This window comes from Lepidochelys kempii, chromosome 11 (genome assembly GCF_965140265.1).
Source record: "Lepidochelys kempii isolate rLepKem1 chromosome 11, rLepKem1.hap2, whole genome shotgun sequence".
Taxonomy (NCBI): Eukaryota; Metazoa; Chordata; order Testudines; family Cheloniidae; genus Lepidochelys; species Lepidochelys kempii.
The window spans coordinates 12,862,034-12,881,066 of NC_133266.1; the positions used below are offsets into that span (position 1 = coordinate 12,862,034).

At 43.3% G+C, this 19,033-nt stretch overlaps 1 protein-coding gene across 11 annotated transcripts in view; it reads right to left on the reverse strand.

Moving 5' to 3' along the window:
- Nucleotides 1-19,033, reverse strand: part of SLC12A8 (solute carrier family 12 member 8) — a 95,582-nt gene that overhangs the window by 61,297 nt on the left and 15,252 nt on the right. For all 11 annotated transcript variants that reach the window (XM_073305176.1, XM_073305174.1, XM_073305173.1 and 8 more), the window contains 2 exons: nucleotides 18,322-18,513; nucleotides 13,134-13,365 (listed from right to left, as the gene is read on the reverse strand). In XM_073305176.1, the coding sequence (XP_073161277.1) occupies nucleotides 13,134-13,365; nucleotides 18,322-18,513 (424 nt within the window). The remainder of the gene's footprint in view (nucleotides 1-13,133; nucleotides 13,366-18,321; nucleotides 18,514-19,033) is intronic.

Here is a 19,033-nt window from a genome sequence, read left to right on the forward strand (position 1 = left end):
GGCCTTGATTCTGTTACTTGGTGTGTATTTGCAGGGCCATGCAGAGCCCCACTGATTTCAATGGGTTTCTGCCCATATGAAATAAATTGCTGAATCAGGGCCTAGTTTGGTTGATCCTGCAGTCTGTACTTATGTGTGTAGCTCCATTGGATTCAATCCAGTAGGAAGTAAAAGAACGTGAAAAATGGAGCACTCAGAGAAATTGGAAAAACAGACCCAAAAAAACCAACAGAGAGAAGAATATGGACAGAGATGCAATTTCTGCAAACCCAATGGTTGGACTGCCCACCTGGGAAAGCATTAAATGAGCGAAGAGGATAAAGACGGATTAAAATGAAAAACAGGACTTAAGGGGAAAAAGAAGTACAACTTGATAACTGGGATGAAAGAGGTCACAGGCAGAGAACAGTGAATGGAACTTACAGGCATATTTTTCCCCGCCCACTTTATCCACCAACTCCCATCCCATGGCCAAAAGCAGAGAGAAAGAATAAAGAAAGCAAAGCAAATTCCTGTTTTTCTAAATTTAAATATCCTCTTCGTACGACAGCTATTGTTAGCTGATTCAATGCTCTTGGCTCCTTCTAAGGCTCTAACTGAGGTGTCTGAGTGGAAGTGCAAGTCCCACCTCTATGTGCAATAGGGCGACGACAGAAGTTCCTGTCAAAATTAACTAGGTAGCAGCACAAAGAACACCAGGAAAAAAGCTTGGTACCATCACCAACAGCCACTCCTGGGAGCCAGCCACAAACTCACCTCTGCTAGCACTGTTATTAACATTTGTGTCACAGTTGAACGTAGAGCACCAGCCCAAGCGCAGGGCTGCATTGCGGCAGGCACTGTATACAAACACACGGTAGGAGTCCTTCCCTCTTCCCCTAAGCAAAGAACAGTGAGTGCATAGTGGTGCTGCCACAAGACTGCAGCAGGGACTCAGAGTCTCATAATTTGGTCCCTTGTTATCTTCTCCCACCAGGGACGTAACTTGTGCCAGCCCTTTGTCCTGGCATAACTTAGTTCCCAGATGTACTGGCTCAGACATGCATTGGAGGGCATGAAGTCAAGATTCTGCCCACTCCCTGCTTATCCACTACCCACCAGCTGCCCCTGCTGTGCTGTGAGCTGAAAGCAGGTAGCCCCTGCTCAGAAGTATAGGCGTGCCTTCTGTGTCCCCGTTCCCACAGAAAGGGCACACCGACTGGCTCATGATTGAGCCCAGACCCAACAAACCTCTCCTCAGGACACTGTTCCACTCACAGCTTTGTTCACATGAACCTTCAGACATTAGAAGTTGCAAACAAAGGTGCCATTAATCAGGGATACGTCCGACTATGAGAGGACACACTCATGCAGGCATCCAAATTATCGCCCTCTCTGTTCAATGTATAAACTCCAGAGGATACCCATTAGCCTGGCCCTGGTGTCCCCCCCGCAATGCAATGCTATACCCGTGTTACTGTGTCCCCACTGTTTCTGCACTCGTCCATGTGTGTCTGAGAGCATAACCCATGGTTCTTTGTGCTGAGATTCTCTAGGATTCTTTCCCAGTAACTTGTGGGAGAATTTTTCTGGCCTGTGGGAAGTCACTGGAGGGCTACCAGCACCTGAGCGATTTAGGCTGCATCCTCATCGCAAAGTGGGTGGGTTCTAGCTCCAGTTAAAACGGAGCCAAACACTACCCCCAACGCTCAGCTGGGTTAGCTAGCCTGGGCTTAAAGAACCTCCAAACACAGGCCACAGGTTTTTGTGTGCAGACAATAGTGGGCTTTGGGCTAAAACCTGAGTAAGAGTCCAGATTAACTCTGCAGTGAAGACATGCCCTGGATAATCAAGAGGATTAGTGATGAGACATGGGCTGTGCTCCCTTCCCTGCTGCCCCTATGCATGGAATTCCCTGCATGAACTAATCCATTAGGCCATTACCCTCTCCTTCCTCAAAACACAAGCCTGCCACAAGCCCATGAGAAGTCAGTCAGACCCTGACAGCCAGATGGAGGGGCAGCTGGAAAAAGTAGATATTTAGTTTGATTACATGTAGTTTTAAAAAAATCAAATGTGTACATGTATATAAATCACTGCAACAACTGTATATACTTGCTTGTAGCCTCTGTCCACCTCCCATTGTTATCACCATCTATTTGGAGTATGGTAGGACCCACAACGCCCAATCAAGGATCAGGGCCCCATTGTGCAAGGCACTGTACAAACAACAAGGAAGACTGTCCCTGCCCAGGGAGCTCCCAACATACATGTCAGGCAGGACACAACAGATAGATGAAACAGACAAATCAGGTGAACGGATTTGAAGGATGAGGTTACAAGAAAGCAGAGCTGAGGAGAAGAGCAGAAATCACAGCTTGCTACTTGTCTAACCAAAGCCAGGGAGGAGTGATTTACAGGCATATATATGTATATTTTAAACAGTGAGGACGATGAAGCATTGGAAAACACTTCCACAGGAAGTGGTGGATTCTCCACCTCTTGAAGTCTTCAGATCAAGACCGGATGTCTTGCTGAAAGACATGCTTTAGCCAAACACAGGTTTGGGGCTCACTACAGGCCTGACTGGAAGAAATTCTATGGCTTGTGTCCAAGCAGATGATCTGATGGTCCCCTCTGGCCTCAAAAATCTATGAAGGCTGGCAAAAGCAGGTTTTACGTGAGGGTTTAAATGGAGAATATGATGGCTCCGTTAGCAACTTCAATGGAGAACTTTCTCCAGACTTGGGAGAGGGCACTGGAGAAAGTGCTGAGGTTTTTGAGGACCAGGGGACAGGTGGCCCATCAAGATTGGCACCACTGGCAGAGCGAAGGCAGGAGCTGATAGCTAAGTGTGATAATAGAACGAACAGATAGCGGGCGGCTCACTTGGCGTCTGGGTTCTACTGTAATATCAATATTTAATTACTAATAACGGTCTTTTGCACAGATGTTTGGGGGTTTTTATTTCATTTCTCTCACCTTAGTTTGCCTAAACAGATATTGTAGGTGAAATCCTGGCCCCACAGATGTCAGTGGCAAGACCCCTAGGGACTTCCATGTGGTCTGGACTTCACCCATCTCTGAGTAGCTACTCCTAAACATGGCCTTTTGGTATTTTTAAAGGGAGAAATCCAAGTCAAAAGAAAGTCACTCACCAACAGCACTGATCCCTGATCCCACTGAGGACCTCAAAAGCAGCACAGTCCAGCAGACAAAGCACTGGAGTCAGAATCAGAAATCTTAAATTCTATTCCCAGCCCTGCCACTGACCTGCTGTGTGACCCTGGGCATGTCCCTTCACCTCTCAGACAGATTCGATAATGACAAAAGATCCCTTCTGCACTCAAAATTGATGAACGTCATCAGTGGGAAATGATGGCACACAGCACCTTGCAGGAGGTGCTTGAATGCTCACAGGATTGGGTCCATAAAGGGCAGCTTGTTGTAATAAATTTCTGTCTGTGTGTCACCCTACAGACACCATCACACAAAACACTGAGTGTTGCTTAATACAATCAGAGCAGTGGGTGTACATTGGAGACTGGAAAATGAGCAGACAGACAGACACAGGCTCCAAACCTACATAGGAGTGGGAGGGTCCAAGTGTGATAACCCCAGCCTCCCAAAAAAGTTATAGATCAATTTTTTTTAAAAAATGTCTCTTTAAATACTTAGAGACTATACAGACCTGTTTAGCCTTCCTGTCAGTATCTAAACAAGAATCTTAACAATGTTATCACTTTTTAAAACACATCTATACTTCAGTTCCTACTCCATATAATTGGCAGGTAACCAGTTAATAAATTTCTTCGCCAGACTGTTGAATAGACTGGCCTATGGTCAAAAGTGATGTCACGCCGATTCAATGTGCTATAATTGGAAAAACCTGGGTAAAGCAACCACATGTATTTTAATAAATAAAGATCACATTAGCAGTCTCCTGCTTTATTCACCATTGTGTCTACCTTGTTCAGTAGCAAAGTGGGATTTTCTGTTGCCGTTTCTTCAGTGATTTCTACTTAGAATTTGATGCCAATTTCCAGATGTGTTTCAAGCCAGGAAGTCAGCAATCAGGCTGGATAAAGCCTGTGGGATTAGCTGCACATCATCATCTGACACACACATCCTTCCTGTACCTCTCTTTCAAAATGGGGCACGCCCCTTGAACCCCCCCCCAAAAAAAAACTCCATGCAGAGAAAAAGGGTTATTTTATTCTTTGATTTTTTATTTATTTTTGTGATTGAATTTCTTCAAAAAAAAAACCAAAAAAAAAACTGTCCACCAAAGCCCCTGAGACACCATTTTAAGGATCTTTACGATGGAATGTTTATACAACAGAGATCTTGATTTAATGGTGGCAGGTTCCCTCTCTGTGAAAGGGCTCATGAGAGGCTCCCCTCCTCTTATAGCCAGCTGCAGCGCTGATTAACAAATGTCACTTTTCCCTGTCCTGTTACAGGAAGCCCAGGGGATAAAAAGCCTTCAAAGAATACACCCTTCGAAGAAAAGGGAGAACAAACGTTTTTTCCGGGTTTTGCAAAGCTAGTTTCAAAATACGAAAACAAAGGGATGTGACACCAGGGATGTGGTTTATCTGAAGAATAACTCCAAAGAGAATTATCCTAACAGTAATACATTTGGAAATAACAATAGGAGAATATATTGTGTTTATGTAGCACCTCAGCTGCACACCTAAAAGCACTTTCAACCCTACCACTAATGTCTCACAGCATCTCTTATGAAGTGAAACCTCATTTTACAGATGGGGAAAAGCCACAGGCCTTGGTCCACCCTAGCACTGTAGGGTCCTATCCACAGAGAGGTTAAGTGACTTGCTCAAGGTCACACAGCAAAGTTGGCGGCAGAACCAACTCCCAGTCTGAAGGTCACACTGCTAGCCCACGCTGGGTTTAATGATATAATTTGCAGTCACAGCCAAAGAGAACACAAGAACAAAGAGAACGCATTTTCTTTTAAACGAGCATTAGACATTTAAAAATTGCAAAGCAACAATCATTTTTAGGTAAACTGCAATTCTTTTCATCTCAAAAAAGGAACAAAGCATGACAGAATTAACACCAGAACTCTCCTCCAACGCCTCGCCCACACACTCCAACCCTTTTTATTTACTCCCTCAGTAGTTCTGTTTTCATAGAATACCTGAAAGCAATTGCCAAAACAGGAAAACAGGCGCCTATTTGAAGGGAGTACTTGGGAGTAACCCTCCACAAAAATTACTAGAGATAGGCTAGGAAAATAAAAGTAGGGCATTAACAGCGGCCTTATCTTCTTTTTCCATGACTCTAATGTTCTATGCATAAAGGCCAAAAGGCTTTGCATGTTGTTCTGAAGAAGTGATCACGTATACTGCAGTAGTCTTCTATCTTTATCGTTTATTTTTTGTGGGTAGCAAATAGAGATGACTATTGAAATGTATGATCCCAGAGAAGTAAATATTCAAATACAAAGGCACAAAGACAAAAAAGAAAATGGTGTTCAGTGCAGACAAAAATAAGAATACTGTAACAAACACAAGTCCTTATTAGGGGGTCAAAGGGCATCAGGACTTTCTGGTGCTGAGGCGCGTATATTGGACTCAGTAAAAATAATACAGCGTCCAGCTAGCAAGACACTATGGCTATTTTTCATTCCCTAGCACAATAAGGCTCTCCACTTTAAGCAAGCCCCATATTTTATTGAAGCAGATGTTCATAGAAGGACCATGGGATCCAAATTTTCAGAAATAACTAGTGATTTTGGGTGCCCAACCTGAGATGCCTTAAAGGGGCCTGATTTTCAGAAAGTTCTAGTCACTTCTGGAGATTGAGGCTCTGGTGACTGTACCATGGAGCAGCTATAGAAAGCCCTGTAGTTACCAGAGAAAATGGAAGAGTGACATCGCTAGTCACACTCCGCAGAGCACTGGACTCAGTTGCATAGGAAAACTCATATACCTCCCACCATTATCTTCCCAGTCATTCATATCTAGGTAAGGAGCTTGACACAGGTCAGTTGATATTCTTACTGGTTCTCCTTCACTGCATTATTTCTCTTGGTCCTGGTTGTTAGTGCTCTTTCAGCGACATCTGAAATACACAGAGACACTTTCTGCCATCTCACATTACATCTCATCTTTAATTTGCTGCCCACTGTCACCCCCAGGATCTTGCAGCATTACTGATTACCTGGTATTACTATCCTCAGTGGGGTCTGCAACATCTCCCTACTTAGTAACCTGTCGGCTAAGTCATTATGATAACCCGCTGTGATAATTCTCTGCCTACATTTCTTACCCTGATAAGGTGAAGTAATGAATGGTTAACTGTTCTTGGGCTGCAGTTCACATCATTGTGAGCAGGGGTCAGACTGTAGCACTGTGGGGATGGGCAGGGCTATTTGCTGACTCACCCTGGCAACCAGACCAGATGAGGTTTCTTCAGCTCCAGCTCAGGGCTACAAAAGCCTGAGAGATTCTCTAAGGAAGAGTGAGCTAGAAAAACAGAGAAAGGAAGTCCAGCTGAGAAAACCCCTATTCTACAAGTACAGTCCTGCCTCAGAAGTCTAAAAATAAGGGCAAACCACAGGAAAGGAGTGAGTTTTTGGACAATATCCTGATTGTGTATGTGTGTCTGGGGATGAGTTTAGGGTGCGGGAGGAAAAGCCAGGGGACTCTGTCCAAGCAGAACCAAATAAAGACACGAGTTTAAGTATTGCTTAGGACTTATGCCTATTTTTCCTACATAAAGATACAAAGAAACATAGCCAGGGGCATCAGATGAACTATTGGTGAGGTTGACAATAAATAACAATAATAATAAATAATAATAATTAGGGCTGTCCATTAATCACAGTTCACTCACAGGATTAACTCAAAAAAACTAATCGTGATTAATCGCAGTTTTAATCGCACTGTTAAACCATAGAATACCAATTGAACTGTATTAAATATTTTGGATGTTTTTCTTCATTTTCATATAGATTGTATTCTGTGTTGTAAGTGAAATCAAAAAGTGTCCAAAAACAGAACAATGTAAAACTTTGTGCCTACAAGTCCACTCAGTCCTCCTTCTTGTTCAGCCAATTGCTCAGACAAACAAGTTTGTTTACATTTGCTGCCCTCTTCTTAGAATCATAGACGATTAGGGTTGTAAGAGACCTCAGGAGGTCATCTAGTCCAACCCCATGCTCAAAGCTGAACCAACCCCAACTCAATCATCCCAGCCAGGGCTTTGGCAAGCTGGGCCTTAAAAACCTCTAAGGATGGAGATACCACCACTTCCCTAGGTAGCCCATTCCAGTGCTTTACCACCCTCCCAGTGAAATAGTTTTTCCTAATTTCCAACCTAGACCTCTCCCACTGCAACTTGAGGCCATTACTCCTTGTTCTGTCATCTAGCGCCACTGAGAACAGCCAAGCTCCATCCTCTTTGGAACTCCCCTTCAGGTAGTTGAAGGCTGCTATCAAATCTGCCCTCACTCTTCTCTTCTGCAGACTAAATAAGCCCAGCTCCCTCAGCCTCGCCTCATAAGTCATGTGCCCCAGGCCCCTGATAATTTTCGTTGCCCTCCGCTGGACTCTCTCCAATTCGTCCACATCCTTTCAGTTTTGGGGGCCCCAAAACTGGATGCAAGACTCCAGATGTGGCCTTACCAGTGCCAAATAGAGGGCAATAATCACTTCCCTCGAGCTGCTGGCAACACTCCTACTTTTCTATCCAGCATTGCAAGGTATTTACATGACAGATATGCTGAACATTCGTTTGCCCCTTTGTGCTTCGGCCACCATTTCAGAGGACACGCTTCCATGCTGATGACGCTCATTAAAAAAAATAAAATAATTAAATTTATGACTGAACTCCTTGGGGGAGGATTGTATGTCCCCTGCTCTGTTTTACCCACATTCTGCCATATATTTCATGTTATAGCAGTCTCGGATGATGACCCAGCACATGTGGTTCATTTTAAAAACACTTTCACTGCAGATTTGACAAAATGCAAAGAAGATACCAATGTGAGATTTCAAAAGATAGCTACAGCACTCGACCCAAGTTTTAAGAATCTCAAGTGCCTTCCAAAATCTGATCGGGATGGGGTGTGGAGCGGAGCATGCTTTCAGAAGTCTTGAAAGAGCAACACGCCAATGCGGAAACTACAGAACCCAAACCACCAAAAAAAGAAAATCAACCTTCTGCGGGTGGCATCTGACTCAGATAATGAAAATGAACATGTATCTTCCACCCTGCTTTGGATTGTTATCGAGTAGAACCCGTCATCAGCATGGATGTATGTGCCCTGGAATGGTGGTTGAAGCATGAAGGGACACATGAATCTTTAGCACATCTGGCACGTAAATATCTTGCGACGCCAGCTACAACAGTGCCATGAGAACACCTGTTCTCACGTTCAGGTGACATTGTAAACAAGAAGCGGGCAGCATTATCTCCTGAAAATGTAAACAAACGTGTTTGTCTGAGCGATTGGCTGAACAAGAAGTAGTACTGAGTGGACTGCAGGCTCTAAAATTTTCCACTGTTTTATTTTTGAATGCAGTTTATTTTGTACATAATTCTACATTCGTAAATTCAACTTTCCTGATAAAGAGATTACACTACAGTACTTGTATTAGCTGAATTGCAAAATACTATTTCTTGTTTTTTACAGTGCAAATACTTGTAATCAAAAATAAATATTAAGTGAGCACTGTACACTTTGTATTCTGTGTTGTAATTGAAATCAATATATTTGAAAATGTAGAAAACATCCAAAAATATTTAAATAAATGGTATTCTATTATTGTTTAACAGTGTGGTTAATCATGTGATTAATCATAATTGATTTTTTTAAATCACTTGACAGCCCTAATAATAATAATATATTTTTAAATGTGTGTCCAGGGCATCTCTTATTATTGGATGGGCATTCATGTAGACTATTAAAAATCCAAAGAAAAAAATATATAGCACTTCCATATTTCCAAAGTGCTGTGCAGACAATAACTAGTCCCTTTTGCAAGCCTATGAGATGGAGAAACATCAAAAGTACCACCATCCCCATTTTACAGGTGGGCAAACTGTGGCCCACACAGGCTGAGTGACTTGCCATACGTCATAAAGGTAATAAGCATCAGAGTCAGGATTGAAATCCAGAACAATCTGACTCCCAATCCATGCTCATCTCCTAGACCACTGTTTCTCACAGTGCCTCTCTCTTGCCCTCGGTACCTAGGTTACTGGCCTGTTACATACTCACACTATCCTCATGTGACCAAAGTTAGCTGCCAGCCGCAACAGATCTAAAGCTGATTATATACAAATATTGAAGATGTAACATAAAGATCAAGAAGATGAAGACTGTAAAACACTGATCAAGGGCAGAAGTAGTTCTTGAGACTGGTATTCTGCCCATTGCCAAGGACAATTTATTTGTCTTTAAACCACCACACACTTCCCTTCCCTCAAAGCCAGGCAGTATTAATTTGATTTCTTGCATAGCGATTGCCCAGCTGAACGGGGTCCTTCTATTTGCAGTTACAAAATCATTTATTAATCAACAGAACGTGTGAAAAAGATCAGCTGGGTTTATCAATATTTGTATTTATCATCTGTAAATCATTAGATGTTGCCTTGTAGGAAAGGCTTCATGTAAACCGATACAATCAAGGCTAATTTATCTAGGCCACTTTAAAGGAAATCCAGACAGAGCGGGCTATTCTTTCCAAAGCCCTAGTGCTTACAATCAGGGCTGAGATACCACTCAGAGGCCTTCGGGGGTAGTGCAGGACTTCCCTTTGAATACACTTTTCAGGCAACTAAAAAAGTCTCTTATATATAGTTGTTTGTAAATCAAACAAATGAAGACTTCTCAAAACAAGCATTAAGCCAGAAGTTGGATGGTAGATACAGTCTGCACAGTTGGAGGGGAAAGAGAGTTTGGAATGAAGAGCTGGGCCCCCCATCTCCCAACCCTGAGCCACAATCAGCCTTAAGAGACTTTCCTTCACCCTGAAAATTTTCCTCTCCTCAAGTAGGCCACAGATACACTGTAGATTCCATACTGCTAAACTGGGTACCTCCCATCCACCTCCCTTCCTTTCTCCTCTCTCTTTTCTATAAGATAAATTCACGTAAGGAAAACTAATAAAGGAATAAAAAGTTCCAGCTGTAAAGTTGGGCATGTTTTCTCTCTCTCTCTCTATTTCTTATATTCCTCCTTTCATTCTCTCCTTCCAGTTCCATATTCATCCTCCTGCTATAAAGTACGTCTACACTTCAAAAAAAAGATCAGTGTCGGCAAGTATCAGAGCCCAGGTTAACTGACTCAGGCTTGTGCTACAGGGCTAAAAATAGCAGTGTAGACATTTGGGCTTGGGCAGGAGCTCAGGCTCTGAAACCCAGCGAGGGGATGGGTCTCAGAGCCTGAGCTCCAGCCTGAGCCTCTCTGGGTATGTCTACACTGCAATTAGACACCCGCAGCTGGCCCATGACAGCTGACATGGGCTCGCAGGGCTCAGGCTAAGGGGCTGTTTAATTGTGGTGTAGACGTTGCGGCTTAGCCTGCAGACCAAGCACTGGGGCTCTCCCACTTCACGGGGTCCTAGAGCCCATGCTCCACCCGAGCCTAAACATCTACACCACAATTAACCACAGCTTAGCCCAAGCCCCTTAGTCCAAGTCAACTGGCCCAGGCCAGCCTCGGGTGTCTAACTGCAGTGTAGACATAACATACATTGCTATTTTTAACCCAGTAGCATGAGCCCGAGTCAGTTGACCTGGGCTCCGAGACTTGCTACCATGGGTCTTTTTTGCAGTGTAGGCCTACCCATAGTCTCTCTCTCTCTCTCTTACATTGTACCTATTTTTTCCTCTTTATTAAAAAAGGATAGCTAGTTTTAGGCCCAGTTCCCCTCTACTCAAGACAAGTTAATTGAACAGTGAACAACTCTGGAATCCACCTCATGTTTTCTTTAGTTATAAAGCTCACTAACTCAATTTTCTGTACCTAGCACAGCACTCCTCGATTTACTTTTCTTTCCGAGCATCAGCTGAGTGATAAAGCAGGTTTAATTTTGCAACACTTACTATGATGAAATACAACATTGTTTTCCCAGAGTTTGCTTCCTCCAAACAATCCTAAAATGCTTGCGCTCAGCTCTAAGTCCTGTGCCTGTGACATCAGAATAATGCTTGCTATCAGCGTTGCAAACACAAAATATCTTGATGTGAAATTCTCTCAAACCAGCTGGGCTATAGGTGACATCTTCCCATCCCTGTTCCAGCAGTTTTTTTTTTTTAATGTTGAAATCTAAATTAAGGACAATGAAAAATGGACTTTGTGCATTTATTAAAAAAAGAGAGAGAGAGAACACTGTGGTGCATTTGGGAATGGATGGAAATCAAAGATAAAGTGACACCTTCTGTTTATTTGGATAATTGCACTTTTTTTGAGGTCAGTGTCACTTAAGCATTCCTGCACTCCTTTCGCTGCAATCCATCACATTATGCAATATGCTTCTATGACTCCTGGCTTAGAGAAAATCACATGGTTAACATTACTCCATACTGTGGGGTTATTATTAAGTGCAGCTATGTCTGTCTCCAACCCTGGACCACAATCAGCATTAAGAGACTTTCCTTATCCCAGAAAATATTCCCCACCTTAACCAGGCCACCTGTCATCCTGAAAATTTCTTTGCTTTTAAACAGACCAATATTTGCTTGAACATAAGACCAATTTTTACTAAACGTGGTACATTTCATTGTAAAAAGCTACAGAAAAGAGGACTGATATTGAAGTCACAATGAAGTGCCAGAAGTTTTCAATTTCATGCATTTTGGATAGTCTTGCTAATATTTCATCCAGCTCCAAGAGCAACTGCTGATTACAACAACAAAGGGCACATCTAAAAAGAACCGACACAAAATTTTCAAAATTATTCTCCAAATATGTATAAGGTTTTCACATTATAAGTAGAATATTTTCCTGGTGACACTCATTTATTATTTGTTTTATGGTAGCTCATTGGAGCCTCAGTCATGGACTAAGAACCCCTTGTGTTAGGTGCTGTAGAATCAAACACAGAACAAAAAGATATTCTCTGCCCTCAGAGAATTTACAATCTAAGACAAGAGACAGAAGGTGGATATAGACACACACATTGGGGGGTGGGCAGCACAAGGGAAAAAAATGAGACAATATTGCCCATACTGTCTAAACTGTTTGATGTGCTGTCATGCAATTCATTATAGGCTGACGGTTTTATTTTTTAAAGGACATTACAGGCATCAAACTGATAAGAAACACTTAATGTAAATTTGTTATCCTCAATCTTTACGGACACAAATCTTTTAAAAATTGGTTCATTGGACATAGCAGCTCTGTCTGTGCAGGCAATTTTCTATTGTTAGAAAGCTTTCAGAAACTAAGCACTCAATAAAAGATTATAGGCAATACTTTTTAAAGTAGGTACCTAAATTTAGACACCAAAGTTAGGCACCTATGATCCCATTCCTGCAAACATTGGTACTTGTGTTTAGGTATGTATCTTAGGCCTGGTCTACCTCTATCTCAGGCTGCAGCTTATGTCAACCTAATTATGTCAGTGTACAAACTATAGCCTTGCCCTGCTGATGTAAGTGCCTTATTACACTGACATCATAACCCCAACTCCACGACAGCCATAGGGCTTATGTTGGTGTAGTTAGGGTGACACAGTGGCTGTGTAGACACTGCGTTCCTTACATTGGCTGGGAGCAGGGAGCTGTGGGGGAGCAGCTGGGCTCCTGGCGGGGAGGGGTCTCAGCCTCCCCCACACACTGTCCCTCTTCAGTAGGTGGAAGCACTCCTGGTGAGGATACGCACTTCCAACAGAAGGAGGATTGTGTGGACATCAGCCACTGCAGTAATTACCGCGGTGGCTGTAAGTTGACCTAACATGGGTCGACTTCAGGCTGTACTGTAGAGATGCCCTATGTGGTTGCAGAATAGGGGCTCTGGTTAGGTGCCTAATTTTAGGGATCCACCTCTGGAAGTTTTGGTCCATATTTTTGTCTGGATTTTAAATTCACAAAATCATAAATTAAGGGAAAAACAAAATTTCACACACGTTAAATACTGTTACAACTGTAAATGTGAAGCATTCATGAAGTTTTACCTGGATCTAGGTGCGTGAACGATCCAATGACAAAGTCCAGCGTAGAAACAGCCAGCAGGAAGAGCAGTAACAGTTGGAGCCGGATTATCCATTTAACACCAGCCAGGTTAATTCCAAGCAGACCTAGTAAGACTGCCAGTGAAATGCCTCTAACTGCCCAAGTGCTGCTGAAACCCAGTAAGTTGGAGATGGATTCTGCAAACCCGGTGATGTACATAGCACCTGCAACACACTGAATGACATTTAAACATAAACACCCCCACCCCCAGCACAAGTACTGGCCAAGATGCCTGAACAGGAGGATGTTGGATGGCTCAGAGGGTTGGAGACAAGATACAGAGCCTTTAACCCTTGCATCCGATGCAGTGAGCTGTAGCTCACAAAAGCTTATGCTCAAATAAATTTGTTCATCTCTAAAGTGCCACAAGTCCTCCTTTTCTTTTTACAGATACAGACTAACACGGCTGCTACTCTGAAACCTTTCACCCTTTAGTTTCAGCCAGCCCAGGATGGAATTGACTGAAGGTTACCATCTGATGGTTGCACCACGGTGGATGCGAGAGGCGTTTGGTGATCTCAGTCGAATCCCTGCAGGACAGGCACCACATCACAATTTGCACCCTTGTTAGTGTAATCCCCCATCCACTCAGGGGGCGTTCTGTCCCCCTCGAGCGGTGGCTAGGCCACACGCAGAGATTGCTCCAGCCTTCAGTAACAGAGCTGAGCTTTTAGCTCAGGCAATAGAGGCTCCTTGTCCTGGGTTTGATGCCCACAGCCAATGACCCACCCACAGCCTTAGCATAACTTTAGCAGAGAGGCTGAGGATTCCCTGGGCCAAACATTCACATGGAGATGAAACACAAAAATGAGGTATGTTGGCAGGATAGTGAGAGAAAGTTTGGACCTGTTCCGTGGGTAAATAGGGGATTTAAGGCTCTGAGACTGTTAATCTACTGCCTTTTACCAACTCTAAAATGCACCCTTTTTTAAAACAACAGAATAAAACTCAATGAATACACAAAGCAATGGTGAGGTCAGGATGAATTTGTCATACTGACACCCCAGAGACACTGTGCCATCTCCTGAACTGTGCATTTCTCTGAAGTGAAAGAAAATATGTGTGCCCAACCAAGGCGCAAAATAAGAGCACATCTCTGTAATTTCTTGTTTTCCTTTCTTTCTGTAGAGCACCTGCTTGGAGAATGACTGATTGTTTCCCGCTTCATTGTTTTCAAGGTTTTTAACTCAGTATTTAGTTTGGATTTAAAGTTTGCTGTTCCACCGGTTCCCTGTCTCTTTACTGGAACATAGCCTGCACTTCTGATAAGCATGTATTGTGCAACTCATGTTCCATGAGCTCTGGGGACAGCCGTTTATTTTTCTTGAGGCAGAGAAGGACTTGTGTTCTTCACTGGATGTGTGTGCGTCTGCAGGAATGGCATTCCAAAGCTCAGGGAAGTGTGTGCCGGTTAAGGCCACAATTCATGCCAGAGAGAAAACACAAACCCAAGCAATCCTTTCCCTGCCCAAACCAAAATGGCACTACTGGATTTAAAGAAGAAGGAGGGGGTGGAGGAAGAGAGAGGACTTTTATTCACTGCATAACTCTCTAAACTAAAACTTCTCACCTTCCTATTATATCTGACATTTCAGCAGCAATCCTTTTCAACGTGCAGCTCATACCAAGGGTCACATTTCTAAAGTCAGGCATGGGCAGTTACATGTGAACATCAGCGTGCACCAAACATATGGGTTCAAAAAACCAGTGTGTGCACATGCAGGCATTACAAATTGGTGGCCCATATGGGTATTTGAACTGCTGTGGACTTCTGAAGTTCAGGATGAACTTCCTCAGCCAGGGTGAGTGTGCAACTTATGTTGACACAGCATGGGTCTTTGCCCCCGTCTAATGTTCAGGCCATGTATACAGGTTTGAGTCAACCACTATCTCCTGACTAATGGTCCTTGTCCTTTAGTTCAAGCAGTACAGGCTCGTGCTTTTAGATCCAGCGGTCCCAGGACAAATTACCCAATCTGGTCAGTTAGTCACAAACAGCACAAATCCCAGGAAATCCAAATCCCAGGAAAGTCAAACAAAAGACTTCTATTGACTTCAACAAGAGCCAAATCAAGCCCTTACAAACTGGTGATTAACAGACCATAGATCGGATCCTCTGCCGGGGTAAATCAGCACTGCTATATGTGGAACAATACTGATTTCCACCACTTTAGCATCTGTGCATTCAAGGACGGGTATTTCCAGGCAGACAATGGGTGCTCTCAGGTGTGGGAATCTCATAGAATCATAGAAGGTTAGGGTTGGAAGGGACCTCAGGAGGTCATCTAGTCCAACCCCCTGCTCAAAGCAGGACCAATCCCCAGTTTTTGCCCCAGACCCCTAAATGGTCCCCTCAAGGATTGAACTCACAACCCTGGGTTTAGCAGGCCAATGCTCAAACCACTGAGCTATCCCTCTCAATGCATCCATGCAATTGCACATGCTTAATTTTGAAAACTTTGCCTTCAATATGCACGTTTATCACAGAGAACTTCTAAAAATATAATTTCTGAAAGGACGCCTAGTGTCGTGATGGGTTAGTCACAAAAGATTGCATTTGAAACTTGAAAGGACAAGTAGAACCTGACTCCAGACAAAATGCATTAGCCTGAAAAGCCTAATACAAGAAAGAATCCTGAAAGCACAGAGAAATGCCATGTAGCTGTTTGCAGGAAGCACTGCAACTTAGGATTTCAGGGTTCTTTTCAACTGATTAACACCAGTTTTTGGAAGGAGTTAAATAGGATCCTCCTACTTTCGTAACAAGGCCAAGTAAGAGGAAACAGTATGTAGACTTCAAAGGATACTTCAGAGAGTGGAGAGAAAGAAGGAGCCACTGCTAGTCTCCACACTGTAAGTGTCCTTGAAGCAACAGCCTGTCTTTCCTGCGATAAACTCTACCTTCACCAGAAGAATGAAATATTTCTACGCATATAAAGATATTGCTGTGATTTCTACGGTGGAGCCAATTTCTTCATAAATGCACCATGGAAATGGGAATTTTTAAATGGTTTTGAACTATCCATCTTGAAATCAGAAATGCAGATTTCAGTGGAAAACTAACCTCTTATGAGGTTTTTGAAAACCGTATATTCAGCTTGTTGAACGGTGTAATTGGGTTTAAACGTCCACAGTTCTTGACATAAGAGCCACCTGTATCTCTGCTTTTAAACACAACTGTTTTAGAGCTGGAGCCTGACAATCCTTCCTTGCACAGGTACTTCTAGCTCAACTAACCAGGACAGAGGTTATGGTGTTCACTACCCAACTCCTTGTTTGAAACACAGATAGCCCCTCATGTGAGCTTCAGATGGATGCTGGGCCATAGAAACAATATCTAACTGAGGAGGAGAGTATGAAAAAAATACACCAGCTTTGGGACAGAACATGGTTTTCAAACTTTTTAGGCTGTGTAGCTCTTTCCAAATAATGGAGTCTACCGCATACCCCCATCTGAGGTAGACAGAAGTGACGCATGGGAGAAGGGCGGATGTGGGGTCAGTGACCTCCCCCCGCCAAGATTTCTGTCTTCCATTTAGCAAAAGCTTCCAGAAGTCACTGAACTGTGAGGCAGAGGAATGATTTTTGTGGACAAGCGGCAACGCCATGTGGTGGAGCTCGGGGTGGGAGCCCCACCTCCACCCCCTGAATCACCTCAGCAGGCCACCCAGCCTGTCTGGGGTGGAGGGGGCACAACCAAAAATTGTAACTCCAAGGAGGGCCCAGCTCTTTGCCATTCACCCCCCTAAAGTTCCTCCGTGCCCCCTTTGGGGGGCATGCCCCACCATTCAAAAATGGTTCTGAGTCTCACGGTGGCTGTAGTTTTAATTGAAAGGAGGTCAAACATTGATTAGATTGCCAAGTCTAACTACATAAAATGCATTGTCCACCATTACATGAATTTTCTGGCGTACCCCCTGAAGACAGCTCGTGTAGCCCTAGGAGTATGCGTACCCCAGTTTGAAAACCTCTGGGATAAAATACAACGCTGCTAAACAGTTGCCAGTTCCCCATCTCTCCACACCCCATATCCCCCCACATAAAACGTTTGTCTAGGTAAATACTTGGTCTGCCAGAGCCCGGATTCTATGACCTCAGGACATGCTGCACAGCTCAGTTGCTTTCCCAGGCAGGGGGGAGATTGGGGGAATTACAGTGCAAAAGGCTGGGGGAAGTCTTTTTCTTACACGTGTGACTTTTGTGCATGCCCTGTCTTATAACTATTGAATTTGTATTTTATGTCGACTTTTCGAATTGGCCAGGATTTTAAAGACAGCTGCAAGCTAATGCATTTAAATGAACTTTTCTTGTGCGCAACCTTTTCTGGTATTTCTAATACCTCTTCTTTTTTTCCAATTGCTATGGGCATTAATAATCACTTTTCTATTAGTCGGGATAGTTGTTTGTGTTTCTTAAGCCTTTAATTTCAATCCACCGCTTCAGTGGCACATTAGGGTTTCTCTGAAAACAAAGAGCTGAAAAACTGCACAAAATCAACTACTCCTAAGCTCCTCCCCAGTCAGCGCCTCCTCCACACGGGCTCGGGCTCCTCTCCGCTTCCTCAATGGCTCAGACACTATTTTGTCTCCAAACCACCTCATCTCTTTTCCCCAAGTGCTGCTCCTACGCCTCCACCCTCATAAGGAAACATTTAGTCCACTATGGGCAAATGTATAACCCCACAGCTGATCTGTAGAGTTTGTATTGTCCACTTGGCCACATAGGCTTTTTCCTCTTGAGTTTAAATATTCCCTTGCTTGTAGACGAGACGTGTTAGCTATGGCATTTTTTGTGTTTCATTCTTTCTGTTTTGGTCATTGTTCCCATGACAGTGCCTCAGGACAGCAGAGAGATTTCAGACTGTGTCAGAGATGGCTCCATACATGAGGAGGAAATCATTAGCCTCCTCATTAGCATTTCCCTGTTCAAACACGACAGGACTTGTCTGTACTCTTCGATGTATTGCTGTCGATGAGTGACAACAAGCCTGATCATACTGAGAGGAATGAAATTATATGCCTACAACTCTGCTTTTCCATGCCACCCTCCTTCTTAGTGGGATCATCTCATTTACTTTAGAGTCTGGAAGAAAAGGACTAAAGGCGTGCTTGCAGTAACAATCATTTTTACCTGACCAAAAATATAAAGGAGGCCAATGGTCCCTCCAACTTGACCACCGAGGACAGTAGAAATCATGGAATAGACTCCTCCACTTCCGATGCTGCACCGCTCACAAACCCCAATTCCAGATAAGACAGTTACCAGGGCAACCACGACAACAAAGGACACCAGAAACATGCCCATTAAAATGCCAGTGTTTCCCTGTAATGGAGAAACAAAGACATTGAAGAACACAAGGAAAATTATTCAGAGTGGGAAAAAAAAAACCATCACCTTCTGAGATTCCAGTTAACTATAACACAGTGTGTCAATTCATTGTAGGTTATTTTATATTCAGATTAAATAAAACACGCACTTCTCATCTGTAAATTGAGCAACCACAGAAATGTATGTTAATTGTAAAATTCTTGAAACATGTTCAGGTCTCTGAGGTTTAAGGGCCGTCCTTTTGTGGTATGTATGTGCAGTGCCTAGCACAATGGGCTCTTAATCCATAACTAAGGTTCCTAGATGCCACCGTAGTACAAATAATAATAATAATAAATAATAATATTTATCCCCACTGGTTCTTTCTAGGCAATTCTACCCTTATCAACAAGTGAGTGAGAGTCTCTCCAAATGAGCCCCACTTTGTATAAATTCCTGAATGCATCATGTTATCCCACTGATCCCTCGACCTGAGATTTAACACACCAGGGTGTTATCAAGGGCAGATGACTAC